This window comes from Danio rerio, chromosome 19, assembly GCF_052040795.2.
Source record: "Danio rerio strain M-AB ecotype USA chromosome 19, GRCz13ab, whole genome shotgun sequence".
Taxonomy (NCBI): Eukaryota; Metazoa; Chordata; class Actinopteri; order Cypriniformes; family Danionidae; genus Danio; species Danio rerio.
The window spans coordinates 22,094,745-22,116,489 of record NC_141039.2 but is presented as its reverse complement, the minus strand read 5'-3'; the positions used below and the strand labels follow the sequence as shown (position 1 = coordinate 22,116,489).

General features: G+C 33.5%; 2 protein-coding genes across 2 annotated transcripts in view; one reads left to right on the top strand and one right to left on the bottom strand.

Annotated features, from left to right (window-relative positions):
- Positions 1 to 21,745, bottom strand: part of osbpl3a (oxysterol binding protein-like 3a) — a 104,997-nt gene that overhangs the window by 14,245 nt on the left and 69,007 nt on the right.
- On the top strand, positions 910 to 18,121 carry LOC148679795 (protein PALS2-like). The gene is made up of 8 exons (XM_088651507.1): positions 910 to 1,136; positions 5,845 to 5,976; positions 6,061 to 6,157; positions 6,472 to 6,540; positions 8,825 to 8,986; positions 9,073 to 9,275; positions 14,467 to 14,595; positions 17,653 to 18,121. Exons 1-8 carry the CDS (start codon positions 924 to 926, stop codon positions 17,827 to 17,829), a joined length of 1,182 nt encoding a protein of 393 aa, XP_088507633.1. The 5' UTR covers positions 910 to 923; the 3' UTR covers positions 17,830 to 18,121.

Below are 21,745 nucleotides of genomic sequence, written 5' to 3'. Positions count from 1 at the left end.
ATACTAAAAGAAGACTCTTTAATATAAACAAACTAAAACTTTGTGCCGCTAAATTACAAATGTAAAATTAATTTCAAACAAAAAATGAACAATACATGTTAAAGAAGGCTCTTTAATACAAACAAACTAAAACTGTGACTGTGCTGGGATTTGACATATTTATAACATTTGAAAAGGTAAGAGCAAAGAAACAGGAGGGCTAATAATTTAACTGTACTGATTTAACTGTACAAGATCTAATGGTAATTTTATAAACACATGATTTCATATTTAAACAAAGTATAAGGTTTCTTTTCATGTGAAAAGTGCACTTGTTTTAAAATTATGGGAGTTGGAATACATTCACAGCAAAACATTTAGGTGAAATGGGCCAATATAAAAACAAATATCACAGAACATTTTGGCAGATCTTTTACAGTAAATTGACATCATTGTCTTTTACATTTTTTTATGGATGCATATCTCTGAATATAAACATATTTTCGCTCAGTTTCTGTGTATAAGTGTTTGTGTGTGCAGCCCATTTTAACTTAAAATTGTGGCCCATTTTAGCTTAACCAGCCCTTTCTACACACAATGACAAAACATCATGATTAATAAATAAATTTAGTTTCTATTTGAAAGAGGATGCCAAAATATTGTTAATAATAAGCCTTTGGTTTGATTGTAAGTTTAATTATATATGCTTCTAAAATGTTTATTAGTGATAAATTAATTTTAATATGTCAGACTGACTTACCTTTCAAATTCTCTGACAAGTAACTTTATGACTGCCCAACTGCAAGTGTTGAAGTAGCTATGCAAGGTTGTTGTGATTGGCATTACTTAAACCTAAAGAGTTATGATGCTACAACCAGTTTTTTGGGCCATTTTTAATATTCTGCCTATTTTCATTTGTTGTATCTCAGGGTGTGACCTTCCGAATGGACAAGGGTGACCTAGTGATTGCTCGCATCCTCCACGGAGGGCTGATTGACAGGCAGGGGCTTCTGCACGTGGGTGACATCATTAAGGAAGTGAACGGGAAGGACGTTGGCACTAATCCCACTGAGCTACAGGAGATGCTCAAAGAATGTAGTGGAGGAATAACACTCAAAATATTACCCAGTTACAGAGACGCTCCAGCACCACCACAGGTACGCATAAAATAATAACCATACATGCAACTGGTTGTAAGATTCTTTTAATGTTTGATAGAAGTCTTGTTGGCTCACCAATGTATTAGGTAAAATATGAATGAGTTATTAATGAGTATATCTGAGCAACTGTGACCCTGGACCACAAAACCAGTGTGAGCGTCACTTTAAGCTAAATATAGCTAAATATATAAGCTTTCCATAAATAATAATAATAATAATAATAATAATAATAATAATAATGACGGTGATGATGATAATAATAATAATAATATTAATAATAACAATTGTAATAACAATGATGATGATGATGATGATAATAATAATAATAATTGTAATAATAATTATAATAATAATGATAAGAACAACAACAATAATAATAATAATAATAAAATAATAATGATATTAATAATATTGATGATGATGATGATGATGATGATGATGATAATAATAATAATAATAATAAGAAGAAGAAGAACAATAATAATAATAAAATAATAATATTGATGATGATGATGATGATAATAATAATGTTGATAATAATAATAATAATAATGATGATGATGATGATGATGATGATGATAATAATAATAACAATAATAATAATAATAATAATAATAATAATAATAATCATGATGATGATGATAATAATAATAATAATAATAATGTTGATAATAATAATAATAATAATAATAATAATAATAATAATAATGTCGATAATAATTATAATAATAATAATGATAATAATAATAATATTAATAATAATGATGATGATGATGATGATGATAATAATAATAATAATCATGATGATGATGATGATAATAATAATAATAATAATAATAATAATAATAATAATAATAATAATAATAATAATAATAATGTTGATAATAATAATAAATAATAATAATGTTGATAATAATGATAATAATAATAATATTAATAATAATGATGATGATGATGATGATGATGATGATGATGATGATGATAATGCAATTTTCTAAAACCCAAAGCGCTACAACAACAAAGAAATCAAACATGCAACAAAATACAAGGATTCAACACAGAAAAACAAAATATAAAACACATTAAGATTTGTTTATAGATAGGACAATATTTGGCCCAGATACATCTATACGAAATCAGCTACATATGGGCAAGGTAAATAAATAAATTGAAGAATAAATGGATGAATGAATGAATGAATGAATGAATGAATGAATGAATGAATGAATGAATAAATGAAATAGTCTAAATGAAGTGCTTAGTAATGCACATTGCTAATGAAAAATTTTGATATATTTACAGTAAATAAACAAAATAATTTTATGGAGCATGATCTTAACTTGGTATTCTACTGCTTTTCATAAAAGAAAATCTAGAATGACTAATAAAATGTATTTTTGAATGGGTCAGTATAGTTGACTACACCCCATTTAAAAGACCCACCCTCCACTGACAGATTTTGCCCCATACATGAGCTCATTTGTTCTATTTTGACTGCTATTCCATCATAAATTGTGACAATAACTTAGTGAAGAAGGCTTTAATTTGAGACCAAGTGGAATCCTCTGTTGGGTTATGAAAGTAAAGTCCTCTTTCACTACTGACCTACTGTATTGATGTTAAAAAGAGAAAACATTTTACAAGTAACTTTTATTCCAAATCTTGGACCTTCTTTACAAAACAAAAAAGAATCAATAAAAAGGTGTGAAGCACCAATTGCAGCCTATATTAAATACTAATCTGGCTGTTGTTATCCATTCAATTTCAATGTAACTTTTTTTACAATAGCAAAACCCCAAAAAAATTGTGAAGCTCTAAATTATTATTGCTTATTTGTTTATTCAAATAACCAAATTCTAACTGAGGAAAGTTGAATGTGCTGACCAGACTGTTATTTGCCTTATAAATTACAAATAAGCTACAGTTTTTAATAAAAAAAATGTATGAAACCCATTTTTCTTTTAATGATAAATCATGTAATAAATTAGTATTTTAAAGTATGTTTTTTCTTCATTTTGAAGGAAATGTTTTGGTACATCAAAAAGTTTGGATCTGATGACCATCAGACAAGCTATTTAAACAAAAACAGTGCTTAAAATGTCATTAAACTGCAGTATTTAAACCTCATAATTAAATAGAAAATGAGGTAAATAACCTCAAAAAGGTCCACATTTTGAGAAAAAAACAACCACCGATTTCACCAGACTGGCTACGAGGCGGACCTGGTATGGGTATGGTTCTTGTGGTCAGTATAATGGCTCATTTCAAAATATCCACCCACCAAATTCCCTCCAAACCCACTTATTAAACACATTTATATTATATTTTAAATAGAACTGCATAGGGAGTGATCTACATTTTCATACCATTTATGCAGTTCATATATATATATATATATATATATATATATATATATATAAATATATATATATATATATATATATATATATATATATATTTAAGACATATTGTGTGCATGCCGAAGCATTAGACCTCGATATTCAGCTTGCATTTGGCCATTTGTGAAATCCCATGATGCTTTGTTGTAAAAAAAGATCCCTGAGAGCCATATTAATAACACTCCACATGCTATCTAGGGCAAGACATGCACACACGCAAAAATCTCATTACATGGCTCCTGGTGATTTCTCCGTATCTCACATCTCACCCTCTGTGCACATAATGTATTTAAGGGGCTTTAGAAAGGAATTCTGTTAATAGCATTAATATTTTTGTTATGATTTAATACGTAAAAACATGGGACACTGGGACCTAAAACAATACTTCTTGTCATCGTCCAAAAAAGCAATGGGTAAGTTTATGTAAATATTATATCATCCCCTCATCCTCGGTGCTTAAAATCCTGGAGATTTGCAATGGAAATTCAGTCAGTATGCTTAATATCTAGTCTAATTTGAGTTTATGTAAAGTTAAGGATATCTGAATCCAAACTGCCCTTACGAAAACAAAACAAAACCAAAAAAACATGATCCCAGATGGGATTTATTAGCAACCGCCCCCCCAAAAGTAAATAAATATCTTCTTTTTTTCTTTGAATGAAGGAAACAGACTTTTAGCATCCATGTGATGCAGTCACACTAAACTCAATAATTTAAGGTACCCCAGTCCTTTGAGGAAACCGATTGCAATAAACCATTTAAGTTTAAAAACTAATCCTAATGAGTACTGTGAACTTAATCCATTTAAGTGCACAAAGCAATTTGAGCACAGTAAAACCCAATAAATGAAGAGAACTCAAACCAACTGAGAACTGTAAAACCCAAAACCGTTTGAGGAAACCGATTGCTACAAACCATTTGAGTTAAAAAAAAAAAACGAATCTGAGTTCTGTGAACTTACTCCATTTAAGTTGAAGTTATGAGGTATTTAATTAACTCATTACCTTCAACACTGAGTTCAAGCTCTTTTCAAATGAGTCAAATTAACTTTCAGTAAATTTTGAGTAAACTACATTCATTTCATTGGATAAACTTGACTGTTGGGTTTTACAGTGCATGAACCCTTAGTAGAAATGAATTATTTGTTCATTTTGTTTTTCTGTTTTTACCTACTGAAATGATGAAGTCCTCTTATTCTCTGTGTCAGTAAAAGAAGGAAATACATAAAGCATCAATTATGGATCATTTTATGTTGTACTAATGCTAAAAAATGTAAAACTGGAATACAGTATGTAATTGCATTACTAACATTAAAATTATGAAACTAAAATTATCAATTTGTTTCAAATTAAGTCACTTAAATGAAAACGATTAGAACTATTGTGTTAGCTCTGGGAATTACCAGCAACACTTTTCCAAGTGTTTGCTTTTTAATATACCTGGAATTTCTACTGAGCTGGGTAAAACTGCATTTGCTTATTGTGCACCTTGGGCATGGAATAAGTTGCAAAAAGACTTCAAACTAAATAAAATTGTGTCTTTCTGTAAATTTAAAAGCATCATAAAGAGAGCTGTATTGGAAGCATGCGATTGTTTTTTTTTTTTTTTTTTTTTTTTTTTTGAGTGGACTGAAATGTTGTTATGTGGGGTTTATGTATTTTAAGATGTTTTACTGTCAGGGTGTCTGCGGAGTCTTAAAAACTATACAAAAATGATAAATCAATTTAGAGAAATTTAAGGCCCTTATAAAGTATTAAAAAGTCTTAAATGCTATTTACAAGATATTAAATTCGGTATTAGTATGCTAAAGTATACCTGAATTTAATCTTTGAATATTGGGATGCTGTGTACTTCATGAAATAAAAAAAATCCTGCTAGATTTGACGACACACTGCTTTGTTTACTGCAGTAACCAGGGAAACACAGGTATTCCTGCTAGATTAACATTTTCATTCAGTATATATAGTTTTTATTTTAGGATTTGTTTCTCGCAATCAGTATTTAGTAAAATACTGCAAGTTAAAATATCACCAATGTTACTGGTTGAAACCTGAAGTGGTGATGAGGTCTTAAAATGTATGCAAAGAGTTTTACAAAAGGTCTTAAAAGGTATTGAATTTTAATCTCTGCTTCCTGTATATACCCTTGAGACTTGCTGGTTAAATAATGGTAAAACAAAAATTAAAAATAGAAATTTTCTCATAAATGTGATTATTTGATAATTGGAGGTGTGCATTATTAGTGATCATATACTTATCATTGCTGTCTAGTGTTTGGTCTAATCTCACCTGTTTTATTTCTCCCAGGTGTATGTGAAGCCGCATTTTGACTACAATCCAGCCAGCGATAATCTAATTCCATGCAGAGAAGCAGGACTTGCTTTCAAACGGGGGGATATTCTGCAGATTGTCAACCGCGAAGATCCCAACTGGTGGCAGGTCTGATAATTGAGCATGGCATTTACTGACTCATTTGTGTTGGGTTTGGTTTTATTTTACTAACTATATTCTTTTAACTGACAGGCATGTCATTTAGCAGAAGGAGGCACTGGGCTGATTCCCAGTCAGTTTCTAGAGGAAAAGAGGAAAGCATTTGTTCCTAGAGACCTGGATGGAGCAGGTAATGCTCGTCAACACACTGCGATCACCAAAACAGAAAAGATTTTTGATATATGATATGCCATGTAATTTTATGATTTGCAGAATTAACAAGTAAATTGGTGAAAACTATGGTATTTATTTTTTGTGACGCACTATAGTTCATGTATGTATGTTTAAACCATAGATTCCATAAGCTTTTATTTGGCTTTAATAATTCACATGAACAGTGGCTACAAGTCTACAGAAAATACAACCAAAGTACCATCTAGTGGACACATGTAGCATTACATTACACAAACTTTTTGCTCACTCAACTTTTTTCTCTTTTTGTAGGAATCTTATGTGGAACAATGACTGGTAAAAAGAAGAAAAAGATGATGTACCTTACTGCCAAAAATGCAGGTGAGCAGATAGAAAACACTCTAATATTAAGTATTATTATTATTATTATTATTATTATTATTATTATTATGGTAATAGTAATAAAATAATGACTGGAGTAATCATTTTAATTTGAAGCTACATACAATAAGAAAGCAGTTGTTTAAAATTTTAATAAATATTTTTCTATTTATGTATTTATATTTCTGTTTAAGGGAGAGAAGGTTTTTCAACTCATTTCTAAACATAATCTTTTTAATAGCTCATTTCTAACAACTGATTTATTTTATCTTTGTCATGATGACAGTAAATATTATTTTACTAGATCTTCTTCAAAACGATTCTTTACAGCTTAAAGTGACATTTAAAGGCTTAACTGGGTTAATTAGGTTAACTAGGCAGGTTAAGGTAATTAGGCAAGTTATTGTATACTGATGGTTTGTTCTGTAGACTATCGGAAAAAAGTTAGCTTAAACGGACTAATAATTTTTACCTTGAAATGGTTTTTAAAAAATTTAAAACTGCTTTTATTCTAGCCGAAATAAAACAAAGACTTTCTACAGAAGAAAAAATATTATCAGATATGCTCAGAGAAACAATAATTCTAACTTTAACTGTATATGTACAGTGTGTGTATTTTTTTTTTTTTTTGTATTTTATCATTAATTCTTTCATTCATTCATTTTCTTGTCGGCTTAGTCCCTTTATTAATCCTCGGTCGCCACAGCGGAATGAACCGCCAACTTATCCAGCAAGTTTTTACGCAGCGGATGCCCTTCCACCCGCAACCCATCTCTGGGAAACATCCACACACACATTCACACAATCACTCATACAGTACGGACAATTTAGCCTACCCAATTCACCTGTACCGCATGTCTTTGGATTGTGGGAGAAACCCACGTGAAGGCAGGGAGAACATGCAAACTCCACACAGAAACGCCAACTGAGCCGAGGTTCGAACCAGCGACCCAGCGACTTTCTTGCTGTGAGGCGACAGCACTACCTACTGCACCACTGCCTCGCCCTATATTAATAACATTTAAAGTTTATTTGCTGTCATTTATAAGTTAAACTACAAGTTTGCCTTTGTTAAATAAAAATAGGCTTTCATTTCCTTTTTCTTTTTAGTGCAATTTAAAAAAACATGATATTTTTTCTTACTTTTAAACAGTTGTACATCATGATTTTTCACAGAAATAACATTCATAAAACTAAGAAATGTCACTTAGGCACCAAATTAGAATGAATAAGTGATAACTGATAGAAGCTCATGTTTACCATCCTCACAGCAATAAAAAATATATTTTAAAATATATTACAAATAGAAAAAGAGTATTTTCAGATTGTAATAATATGTTACTATCAATGTTTTTGCTATATTATCAAATAAAATCAACTGTGGTGAGCTATTAGAGGACCTTTTTTTTAAATTAAAAAATCTAAATGCCATGTTTTAGAGCATATAGAGAGAGTCTGTGTCTGTGAGTGCATAATATATACATGGTAGGATATTATTATTTTTTTGTTTAATATATCTGGGTATCTGCAAGGTTTTAAAGTCTTAAAATGTCTTGTAGCTCAAAAGCTAAATTTTAGGCCTTAAAAAGTCTTAAATCTACTGAAATGTTGTTGTAGGTCTTTAATCTTTTTTAAACAGGTCTTAATATGTCTTGTTCATGTATAGCTACCCAATCTAGCCAATAACATACAATCACCAACAATCCCAATTTCAATAAAACTTTTATCCTTTTATTTAAAAATGGCATTTAATCACTGTCCTTACTGTAACTTTTGCTTAAAATTTCTCCATTTATTTACTGCTGAGGATTTTGACCTGACCTTTATTTTTTATTATTAAATTATTATTATTATCATTATTATTATTATTATTTTTTTTATTATTGTTATTGTAGACTGAAGTAATTGACAGCAATGTTTTGTTCTATTTTTGGTAAGGGTTATAGGGTTTGTAAATGAATATATTTGAAAATTAATTTTAAAAATTATTCAAACAAAATTTTTTTTCTTATTATTATTGTATTATTAAATTTATAAAATTTTAATTTAATTACGAGTGTGTATGGATGTTCCCCAGAACTAGATTGCAGCTGAAAGGACATTCGTTGTGTAAAACATATGCTGGATAAGTTAAAGGTTCATTCCGCTGTGGCGACCCCTGATTAATATAGGGTCTAAGCTGAAGGAAAATAAATAAATGAATGAATGAAGGAACGAATATGCACCCTTTAACCCATTCTAAATAAATCTATTGTGTCTGCTCTCGTATCTGGTTATACCGCAGAGTTTGACCGTCACGAGCTTCAGATTTATGAAGAGGTAGCTCGTATGCCACCGTTTCAGAGGAAAACCCTCATTCTGATTGGAGCGCAGGGAGTGGGCCGCCGCAGCCTGAAAAACAGACTAGTTGTACTGCATCCCACCCGCTTTGGCACCACTGTACCACGTGAGTAGCTCAAAATACACAAAGAAAATATCAAAAAACAGAGCAAAATAACCCTTAATCTTGTTTGTATTGTCTCAATATCTCAGACACATCTCGACGGCCGCGCAATGACGAGCGAGATGGTCAGTCGTACAGATTTGTGACCCGTCTTGAGATGGAAACTGACATCAAGTTGGGACGGTACCTGGAACACGGAGAGTATGACGGAAACCTCTATGGTACTAAAATTGACTCCATCCATGAGGTGGTGAACACTGGACGCACATGTATCCTGGACGTCAACCCTCAGGTGAAAATCTCTTAAAATCAGACATTCAGCTGAGAAAATATTAGATAATATAATGAATAGTTCTTAGTAGGGTGACACGGTGGCGCAGTAGGTAGTGCTGTCACCTCACAGCAAGAAGGTGATTCGAGACTCGGCTGGGTCAGTTGGTATTTCTGTGTGGAGTTAGTATGTTCTCCCCGCGTTCCTGTGGGTTTTCTCCGGGTGCTACGGTTTGCACCACAGACATACGGTACAGGTGAATTGGGTAGGCTAAATTGTCTGTAGTGTATGAGTGTGTGTGGATGTTTCCCAGAGATGGGTTGCAGCTGGAAGGGCAACTGCTGCGTAAAAGATGTGCTGGATAAGTTGGTGGTTCATTCCGCAGTGGCGACCCCTGATTGATAAAGGTACTTGGCCAAAAAGAAAATTAATAAATGAATGAGTTGTTGGTAGTTTCAGGTCTGAAAAACTTTTATTCATCGAGGATGCATTAAAGCACATGTGTCAAGGCAAGTTTTTGGAGGGCCGCAGCTCTGCACAGTTTAGTTTTAACCCCATTTAAACACACCAGATCAAACTAATAGAGTCCTTCGGGCTAGTTTAAAACATACAGGTAATGCAAAGTTCAGATTTTAGCCCAGATTTAGATTCGCCAGGTTTTGAGAAATCGCAGACAGTTATCGAATCACAGGCAAATCGGTGCTCGTTAACGTTAGTAGCAATCACACAGTGTAAACTATCAAAGACACGATCTGAGAGAATCGCCAATGAGTTGCAGACTCCAATCAGATATTTTTCATGCTAAATATCTGGAGCTGTTGGTGCCATGTAAAATGTGTTCTGATTAAAAATGAAATCTGTGATTACCTACAGTCAATGAGAGAGCAGCATCCACTAGTATGGGTATCTGCAGGTCAGCAGGAGGCTAGGGAAGAAGTTAAGGGCTTCTTTTTTGTATGTTTGGACCCAAGAAATGAAGGAAAAATTGGTGGAAATTTGACAGGAGCAGTGTGTTTGACGTGTCATCTGACGTGACATATCACAACCTGGTGGAAAAAAGAAAAAAGTTTGATTGAAATTGCCTTTAAAGCCCAGGTGAGTAAAATAAGTATTTTCTACCCTACTAAATGCTTCTTTCTCATTATGTAGTTAATAACAGAGATATACTAGGCCTTCGTGACATTCCGTTGTTTCCATGTCACTTTTTGCGGTTGTGAGACATAGTTTGCAGACCGAGACAAAGTTGTCTTGGCGATTCTTCCTATGAGGTCATGCAGTATGAACCTCCTGTCGCCGATCAATCTTGCAGTGTAAACACAGCAGCATCGGAATGCTGCCCCAGATAGTCATGCAGTGTGAAAACATCTGTGACACGACTACTTTGAAAATCATGCAGTCTGAACTTGGCTTAAGTGTGTTGAAGCAGGGTTGGAACTAAACTGTGCAAAACTGCAGCCCTCGAGGACCTGGCTTTGACACCTGTGCTTTAAAGTGATAAAAAGTGACAAAGACATTTACAGTTTTTCTAAGTGACTTTGGTGCATTTCTCACAACACTATTTGCAATTGCACAACAGTTAATGCTTTTCTTAAAACAATTAGTACAAACTGTAAAACCTAGCAAATATCCTGCAAAAGCCTGTCACTAGCTTAAAATGGAGAGCTCATTCCTAAAAAGCAAGTATTCATGTCAATGAAATGTCAGTGTGATCAAGACGAAAAGTCCTGACACTGTTTATGAACAAGATAGTCAAATGACTTTGTCATGTTTTCATCATGACGTTTTTTTCGAATGCAAAAAGTCCACTGAAAATGCTCAAAACAGCATTATATACTGTTTGCACAGATATTTAAAAACTACTGTAAAGTTAGACATACAAGACACAGAATATGTGTTTCACTTTTTTACTGCATTTGCTCTTTGCAATTCTAATTTATTCACAGTATTGTGCAAAAGAATAAATACACCCTTATTTACAACAAACATAAACTCCCTTTGGGAAGAACTGTGCACAACTGTAAACAATAATTCAGCACATATTGGAACTGAACCTACAACATACATAGGTCTGTAGATCATTCATCAAACTGTTCAATTTAGAAGACATTTTCAGGAAAAAAAGATTTATTTATATTTTATAAAATTTGCTAGACAGATTTTGACAACTGGTTCATCATTTTTGTATGTAATGACTCAAGTAATGAAATGAGGACTATTAGTTTTACATGGAATGATTATTCAGCATTCACAAGTTTAGTTAATTTTGACTGACATGACAGAAGCAAATGATAATGTTATGAAACAGCAGAGAGTTGCATGAAAGCATTTGATGCATGTCCAAAAGCATTTGCAATTTGTTGGAAAGAATGAGAAACTGCTACTATGATGTGCACAAATGACTAATTGTTTTGAGAAATGCATTAACTGTTGTGCAAATGTAAATAGTGTTGTGAGAAATGCACCAAAGCAACTGAGAAAAACAAAATGTAGCACATTATGAAAAGTTTTGTTTGCTACACAACTGAAAACGTGCTAGATATAATAGAGTTTTTCACTCAGAGGTGTAGTATTATAAAGTACTGGAATTTTTTCTAACTGGCGAATGACATAATCTAGTGGGTTGTCTACTGTCATCTTTAAGGTGTGCGCCTTCATGTTTCAGGAGGTGTGGCTTTGGATGACAGGGGTGGGACTGTGTTTCAAAGATATCATACTAACTGGTTATCATTTTGGCAGATTTATGCAGCACAGCTGTTTGTAGCAATAAAAATAGCAATAAATGTTTGTTGAACACTGAAGGTGCTTAACATGAAATAGATGGATGGATGAATGGATGGATAGATGTGGAAACAATGAAGAGAGAGAACACACTGTGCATTTTAGCTTAGCATTAGTATTGGCTTCTAGTTAGCCAATATTGTCTTAAATTGTGCAAATAACTTCATCTGTTATATGACAAGGTTTTGGCTTTGGATTGAATTCCCTCTTCATTTTGGAAAAAAACATTTATGTGTTGTGAAAAGTGGCAGTTTTGGACATAAGATAATCAAAACCAAAACCAAAAATACAACAAAGCACCTAATGTATCACCATAATAACAAAGGTTCTCTTTGGACTATTTAATGTTGATGCATCCAGCCCGTAAGATGTGTTTAATGCTTTTTGTGTATTATATGTCATGTAATGTTGTGTTATCCTACATAAAATGCATAAAACATGTTTTAACCATCACATGATAGAACTAGATAGCACTTGCACTCCAATACAGATATATTTAAAAAAACAGGAAGTGAGCACATGGTGGTGGAAACAGGTTTTTTACAGAGTGGGGAAACTATGATGTAGGCCACTTTATAGGCTGATCATGAATTAGCAATACACTGGTTTCCTCTTTTGTGCTTTCTTTGATAGTTACGATAACACATGACTGCTACTGTGATAGAGAGACACCTGTGTGCCACCTCACTCTGCACAAACTTGTTGTAGTACAAAATAAAAACGGCAAGTTCTAGTTTTTAAATTGTCAGTTTACTCAGATGTTGCCACAAATGTTTGTAATAATCCAAACTTATTCATATCATTTGCGGCATCTATTCGTCTGTTCGTTCATTCATTCATTCATTCATTCATTTATTCATTCATTTGTTCGTTCGTTCATTTATTTGTTCATTTATTCATCCATTCATTTATTCAGTCATTCACTTATTTATTCATTTAAACATTCATTTATTTATTAATTCATTTATTATAACATTAGTTTATTTACTCATTTAATCATTCGTTAATTAACTCATTTATTCATTAATTCATTCATCCTTTTTATTCATTCATTCATTCCTTTATTAATTTACTTATTCATTTATTCAGTCATTTATTCTTTCATTCATGTATTCATTCATTCAGTCATTAATTTATTCTTTCATTCATTCATTCATTCATTCATCCATTTATTAATTCATTTAATCATTCATTCATTATTTGGGTAATTCATTTATTTGTTTAATAATTTACTCATTTATTCATTTATTAATTTATCCGTAATTGATTCATTCATTTAGTCATTCATCTATTTGTTCATTTATTTATTTATGTATTCATCTATTTATTTATTCATTCAGTCATTCATTTATTTATTAATTTAAAATTCATTTATTTATTGATTCATTTTAAGATTAGTTTATTAACTCATTCATTCATTCACCCATTCATTCATTCATTCATTCATTCATTCATTCATACATTCATTTTTTCATTTATTCATTCATTTATTAATTAATTCATTCATTTGTTAATTTATTCTTTCATATATTCACATATTCATCCATTCATTCAATCATTAATCCATTCATTCATTCATTCATTCATTTTTTAAGCATTCATTCATTATATGGGTAATTTATTCGTTTATTTGATCAATTACTCATTCATTCATTTATTCATTCATCCAATTTTACATTCATTTATTTGTTCATTTATTCATTTAAACATTTATTTATTTATTCATTTATTTATTCATGTGAACATTCATTTGTTTATTTATTTATTTTAACATTTCTCACTTACGTAAAACTTTTTATTGAGCATCAAATTAATCTCTCCACATTGTGGCTACCATTGAAGGTCAGAAGAGTATAACCAATTTTAACCACTAATTGAGTAAATAAACACAACCTTTACATAAACACACCACAAACTAGGTCAGTTTATCAGTCAACATCACATGAACACTTAGGGACTCCACATGAGAAGCAGTGTTGAAGTTCTTCCATGAGTTCACAAAATGATAAATACAAAAATTTTGTTTGACATATTAAAGCCTTGTTTCCCAGTACTGTGTTGCAGCTCAAAAGGCATTCGCTGTGTAAAACATATGCTGCATAAGTTGGTGGTTCATTCCACTGTGGCGACCCCTTTGAATAAAGGGACTAACCCGAAGGAAAATGAATGTATAGTAAAGCCTTTCATTATGATCATGAGTTACCTTAAACACATTTACCTGTAAGTTTTAAACGAGCCTGAAGGACTCCATTAGTTTAATCAAGTGTGTTTAATGAGGGTTAAAGCTAAACTGCGCAGAGCTGTAGCCCTCCAGGTACTGAGTTTGGCACCTGTGCTATTGTGTGTAATGATCAAAATCCATTCTGTGCATGGAAATGCCTTTTTTTATTTGTGCTTCCTACAAGTCAACTCTTTGTACATGCTCTCTCCTCAGGCTCTGAAGCTGTTAAAAACAGCAGAGTTCATGCCGTATGTCGTGTTCATTGCAGCGCCAGAGTTCGACACGCTGAAGGATATGCACAAAGCTGTGGTGGATGCAGGACTGACCACCAAACAACTCGCAGTGAGTTATTCTGAAACTTCCTCCAGGTCTGCTGTTTTAAAGCTAAACTAGATCTTGAAATGATTTGCATTGGTGTTGGGTTATGGGTTAAAACCAGCCACACAACATATGCTATTTGTGGTGGCAGCACATCCTGATACCATTTCCTACTTGGTGAGATGTGTTACAAACCTGCTTCAACATTTATGCCTGCCGTGGTTTCTAATGAGTCACATACTACTAGGCTACTTCACTAGAATAACATGGTTTTAAACAACCTATGTATGACACAACATTTACTTTAAGGAGAAGAACCACCAAAATGTCTATATTGCAACAGAAACCAAACTGTTAAACATATTCTTGTTGAATGCCCCATTTCTAATGTTATCAGACAACAATATTTATCTGGAGACTTTAAAGGAAATATTTTTAAATGTGAAGCCATCTAAAATTGTACAAATTTTATCAAAAGGAAACCTTAAAAACTGTTTTAGATTTTTATCTTATATATTATCATTATTGTTATTTATGTATTTTACCTTGGACATTATTTATTGCTGTTGATTACTAATGTTAAAATATTTTTATAATTATAGAAAATTGGTATTTATAAAACGTGATAAACTTGATCTATTTTCTTTTTGCCATGACATAGCCATAGAAGCTGAAATGGCAATAAAATTAAAACTCTCTCTCTCTCTCTCTCTCTCTCTCTCTCTCTCTCTCTCTCTCTCTCTCTCTCTCTCTCTCTCTCCCTATGTATGACACAATGTAGCTTTTCCTTTTTGCTACTTTAATTTGCTGCTAAATTTAAAATCAAGTAACAACAATTTAATACATAAGTATGCTAATAGTTGACAATTAACCTGATATAGGAGTGTTGTGAGAACTTCAAAAACTCTTACCAAAAATAGAGGGGTGTGTGACTTCTTACATTTTTTAGTAAAGGCTACCATGTGCTTGATCTGAGAGAATTATTTTATTGCAGTGCTACATTTGTTGCAGTTTTGTACATTGACAAAGATAACAAACAAATAAAAAAAGTAAAAAGAGAATTAAAATGTACCCCTGGGGTATTCATAATTTTGGCCTTGATTGGATGTACAGGTCTATTACCATACACAATATTGTATGTGTAGATAAACAAACTTGCCAATTTAAATATAAATCAAATATGTTGTTAAACAAATGAGCGTATGTGTGTATAAATAGTGTTGACTGGCGTTCAAAACAGCCTATCATAATGGTCAGACCAATTATTTTGATTTAAGTTGTTTGGGTACTATGCCTTCTACAAACTATATTATTACATTAAACATACACTCACCGGCCACTTTATTAGGTTCACTCTACTAGTACCAGGTTGGACCCCCTTTTGCCTTCAGAACTGCCTTAATACGTCATGGCATCGATTGAACCAGGTACTCAAAATATTCCTCAGAGATTTTGGTCCATATTAACATGATAGCATCACACAGTTGCTGCAGATTTGTCAGCTGCACATCCATAATGCGAATCTCCCATTCCACCACATCCCAAAGATTCTCCATTTGATTGAGATCCGGTGACTGTGGAGGCCATTTGAGTAAAGTGAACTCATTTTCATGTCAAGGAAAGCTGTTTGAGATGATTTGAGATGACATGGTCAGCAACAATACTCAGATAGGTTGTGGCATTGAACCGATGCTCAATTGGTACGTATGGGCTCAAAGTGTGCTATGAAAATATCCTCCACACCATTACACCACCACCACAAGCCATTGATACAAGTCAGGATGAAGCCATGCTTTCATGTTGGTGATGCCAAGTTCTGACTCTACCCTCAGAATGGTGCAGCAGAAATCGAGACTTACAAGACCAGGAAACGTTTTTCCAATCTTCTATTGTCCAATTTTGGTGAGCCTATGTGAATTGTAGCCTCAGTTTCCTGTTCTTAGCTGGCAGGAGTGGCACCCAGTGTGGTCTTCTGCTGCCTTAGCCCATCTACCTCAAGGTTGGACGTGTTGTGCATTCAGAGATGCTCTCCTGCAAACCTCTTTTATAACGAGTGGATATTTGAGTTACTGTTGCCTTTCTATCAGCTTAAACCAGTCTGGCCATTCTCCTCTGACCTCTGGCATCAGCAAGGCATTCGCACACACAGAACTGCTGCTCACAGGACATTTTCTCTTTTTCAGACCATTCTCAGTAAATTCTATGAGATGATTGTGTGTGAAAATCCCAGTAGATCAGCAGTTTCTGAAATACTCAGACCAGCCCATCTGGCACCAACAATCATGCCACATTTAAAGTCGCTTAAATCACATTTCTTCCCCCTTCTGATGCTTGGTTTGAACTGCAACGGATCGTCTTGACCATATCTACATGCCTAAAGAGTCTCTGCCATGTGATTGACTGATAAGAAATGTGCTTTAAAAAACAGCTTGACAGATGTACCTAATAAATTGACCGTTGAGTGTATATTTAATTGAAAAGCAAGTTCACCCCAAAATAAAAATTCTGTCATCATCCATCCATCCATCCATCCATCCATCCATCCGTCCTCCACTAGTGCCAAACCTGTTTGAGTTTCTTTTTTCCGAAGATATGATATACTGGGAAAAATACTTTTGTGTGCACATACTGCTTATTTGTAAGATAAACCAAAGTTTTTTTTTTTTTACTACGGATATGGCTTCTTTTAAGTGACTGAGTGTAGTTAAGTGACTAAACTTCAGTGAATGGAGCATTTGGTTCGATATTTTATTGGTCGAAGTCTTGCTCCGTGCAGATACAGTGGGCTTTATTTGAAGTGGATCAAAAGTTTTCCAAATTGTCCTAAGAATGAGTGTTGTTCAATAGTTTGTGCAAGGTGATGATCCACTTCAAACGTTGACTACTGTATATGTGCCCTAGTAAAGTCACATGCCACTTTAAATCCAAGCTTTGTATTACTATTACTTACTCAGAAAACATGGAGACAATTTTCTGAAAGTGACAAAATCCAATGTTTTATTTATAAAGATCCCACTGAATGTTTTTGTTCTGCATCAAAATCACCTAATGCAAGTAATAATTGAGTTCTGTCTGTGACAGGATGTGGACCTGAAGAAGACAGTGGATGAAAGCGCTCGTATCCTGCGGGCTTACAGACACTACTTTGACCTCATCATTGTCAATGACAACTTAGACTGTGCGTTCGAGAAGCTGCAGTCATCTGTGGAGGAACTGTGTACTGAACCACAGTGGGTTCCAGTGAGCTGGGTTTACTGAGGGCACCTTCAGAACATCACTATACGAGTGTGTGTGTGTGTGTGTGCGTGTGTGTGTGCGTGTGTGTGCGTGTGATTGATATCTAAGATGACTGATGTGAGCCAGAATGAAGATATGCATTTGGATTGACCAACAAAAAGAGCTTCTTCCCACAAAAGCACAGTTTGCCCCAACCTCTCTTTTTTGTGAACACGATGCAAGATGTTTTTTCTACTTAAACTCAAAGGGAAGAGTACTTATTTATTTTAGTATTTGTATGTTTTTAATAAAACTTACTGTTTTGGAGTCCAAACGATGAGAACCTTGGCTATCCAGAAGCCACATTTTTTATTTATTATTGTAGTTGTTTTTTACACGTGTTCCTACTCTTTCGTTTTTGTAGTTCCTGAATGTACTGTGATGTTTTGATTTATACTCAAATGAAGGACTTACCTGACAAGAGTTTACCAGGCCAAGGGCTCATGTAGAACTTTCTAGATCCTCAAACCGTGAACCACAAAACTGTTTACACCCAGCAAGCACTTTTTGTTTTTAAAAGATGTCTAATAGACGTCTAAACACAGTCGCCTTTGCTAGAACAAGGCTAAACTTGGGCTGTCAATGAAAATCAAATAGAAATCTAATAATAGGCCAAAACTAGACCAGTCGTTAAATAAACAGACATGAATGACTACACATAAAAAGTCTGTCTAATCGGTCTATTTGACGACTGGTCTAGTTTTGGACTATTCATAGACGTCTATTCGATTTTTATTGACAGTCCAAGTTTAGCCAAGGTGTCTGCAATTAGATGTTTATTAGACCAAAGTCCCTTTAAGGCAAGTCATTTCACTCGGCGGCCATTTTTAAAGCACCTCTCGGTCAGTATCCTTGGGCATTCTGTTTGAATGGGGAAACGTCAAATTCTTTATAACTGCTTGTCAAGCTTACGAGTGAATTTCATATTGCAAATCACCAATAAAATAACACAACTGTCTCTTTAACTGTCGAACTGCCATATAGCGATCGATGATTGCCTCCTGTACTAGAAGGCGGGCTTTATTCGCCATATAGCGATCGATGATTGGCTCCTGTACTAGAAGGCAGGATTTATTCACCATTTAGCGATCGATGATTGGCTCATGTACTAGAAGGCAGGATTTATTCGCCATTTAGTGATCGATGATTGGCTCCTGTACTAGAAGGCAGGATTTATTCGCCATTTAGCGATCGATGATTGGCTCCTGTACTAGAAGGCAGGATTTATTCGCCATTTAGTGATCGATGATTGGCTCCTGTACTAGAAGGCAGGATTTATTCGCCATTTAGTGATCGATGATTGGCTCCTTTACTAGAAGACATGCTTTATTTACTATATAGTGATCAATGATTGGCTCATTAACTACAAGGCAGGCTTTATTCGCCATTTAGTGATCGATAATTGGCTCCTGTACTAGAAGGCGGGCTTTATTCACTATATAGTGATAGATGATTGACTACTGTACTAGGGCGGGCTTTATTCGCCATATAGCAATTGATGATTGGCTCCTGTACTAGAAGTCGGGCTTTATTTGTCATATTGACCATTACACTTTTCCCCATTCAAAAAGACATGTCTTGTGTATTCTATAGTCTATTATAGTCTATTAAACACAAAATTGTTTGCTGGGCATGCATCCTGATCTCCTAACCATTTATTTGCTTGTTTTAATATCCAAGAGATCTCTCTCTCTTATGCAAAAGTCCATATCAGTGTGCGCAGATTGTTTTGTTTAAGGTGTTTTGTAACATGTCATTCGCCCATTTTTGTCTGATGTTCAACGTTGGGCCGAACATTGTGTCTGTATCTTCTGATCTTGATGTTGTCATCTTTAGAGTCTTTTAAGGACAGTCCTGTTGGTTTTTTAGTTGTTTTCTCGCTGTTTCTTCTTTACTGAACGCCTCTAAGATTGTGTCCCAGAATGTCATGACCTACTGCCAAATGTATTTTTGTCTCCATGTCAACAAAACCTCTACAACAAGGCAATAAACAGACAGACCATTGTTACATTCTTCCACTTCTCCTTTTAATAATAAATGTGCAAGAATCTAAACAGAAGCTCTTTATGTGCAGAAAAATACACAAGCACACATAATACTTTAAATTATAGTTTGTTTGCTCTAATAATAAAGCGTGATTCTATTTACATAATGTATAATCTGTAAAAAGTTTGCTATGAAATACAAAAGAAGTTTTGTCAAAACATCTGATAAACTATAGGATTTAATACTGCTATATCTCAGTAACTATGGAGGAAAAGTACAATACAATAAACTTTTGTTGTCACAAAGGTTTTAATTATAATTTTACTACATTTCTCTCAAAAAAATAAAACTAAAGATTTACAAGTTAAAAAGTACACAGTTATGTTCGTAAATATTAGGACATTGACACAATTATAACATTTTTGTTCTATACACCAACAAGATGGATTTGAAATGAAAGAAACAAGACTCAACTGCAGACTGTCAGCTTTAGTTTGAGGGTATTTACATCCAAATCAGGTAAATGCTGTAGAAATTACAACAGTTTGCATATGTGCCTCCCACTTGTTCAGGGTCCAAAAGTAATTGGACAATTGGCTTCTAAGCTGTGCCATGGCCAGGTGTGTGTTATTCCCTCCATATTTCAATTACAATGAGCATATAAAAGGTTCAGAGTTCAAGGGCTCTATTTTGACGGTCCAGGAGCAAAACGGAAAGGTTGCAAATACATTTAGGGCATGTCAGAATCCACTTTTGCTATTTTAAAGACGGGAAAATTTCGCTGTGGCGCATGGTCTAAAAGGGTTGAGTTTATTTTCTTAATGAGTTATAGGTGTGCTTTGAGAATAAACCAATCAGAGTCTCATCTCCCATTCCCTTTAAGAGTCAGTTGCGTCGCGCCATAAGTGCATTTGCTATTTACATGACGTAAAGTATGTGTAAAAACTGAGCATTTCACTTGCAAGAAAACAGTTAAACAGAGCATCTTTAGGGCGAGAATGAGAGATAAGGCATCTCATAATTCACTTTCGCTCTCGCGTATAGGGAAACCTTGTATGCACAGACATCAGTTAGCCTATAAATAATTAATTTAGTTTGTTAAGTGCAAAGATTTGTTTCAAAACTATTTCTAAATTCAGTTCTAATTTCCAGCAAACGAATAAATGAACAATAATAACGAAGTGAGGTCCAAATATATATCCAGTTATATCCAAACACTGTTGCTGTGCCCCATATGGTCTAAAACCTGCAGGTGGACAAATCTAAGCTTGTTTTTAATAGAACAAATATAAATATGGATATAATAAATAATACTGCTAATAATAATAATAACAACATTGTACAAAAGCAAATTGAATAAACTGAAAACGCCCCCCCCCACCCCCGAGATGAAGAAGGATTGAAGGCAGTGGTTTTTAAATTTATGTAGGCTAGAAAATAATATGTTTTGTAATATTTTAATCCTTTATATTCATATCCTATTGTTACGTCCCTTCCCCTTTTTGGTCTAGGGTTGGGGAAGGAAAATAACAAAGAAAATTTAAATTTCGAATTTGAAAAAAAAAAGACCAAATTAATAAATTGTGTATAAATTAAATAAACAAATATTGAGGGAACACTTCAATCCTGCCTCAGAAATGTGAAACAACCACAAGAGTAAACTTAAATTATTTTATTATTTGGTTCTTAATCAATAAACAATAAAGGAAGAATAAATCTTCAGGAGAAGGATTAACCAAAACAACAAATAAAACAGGTCTAGCTCAGGAGGAGTACTAAATAACCTAATTTCAGGTAAAAGAAAAGAAATGAAACAACAAAGGCTTTCCTCAACTCCCTTACTATATGAATAAACACAGTCAAACAATTACAAAAATAAAAAAAATGGCACCCTTTCCCTACAGCTTCAATT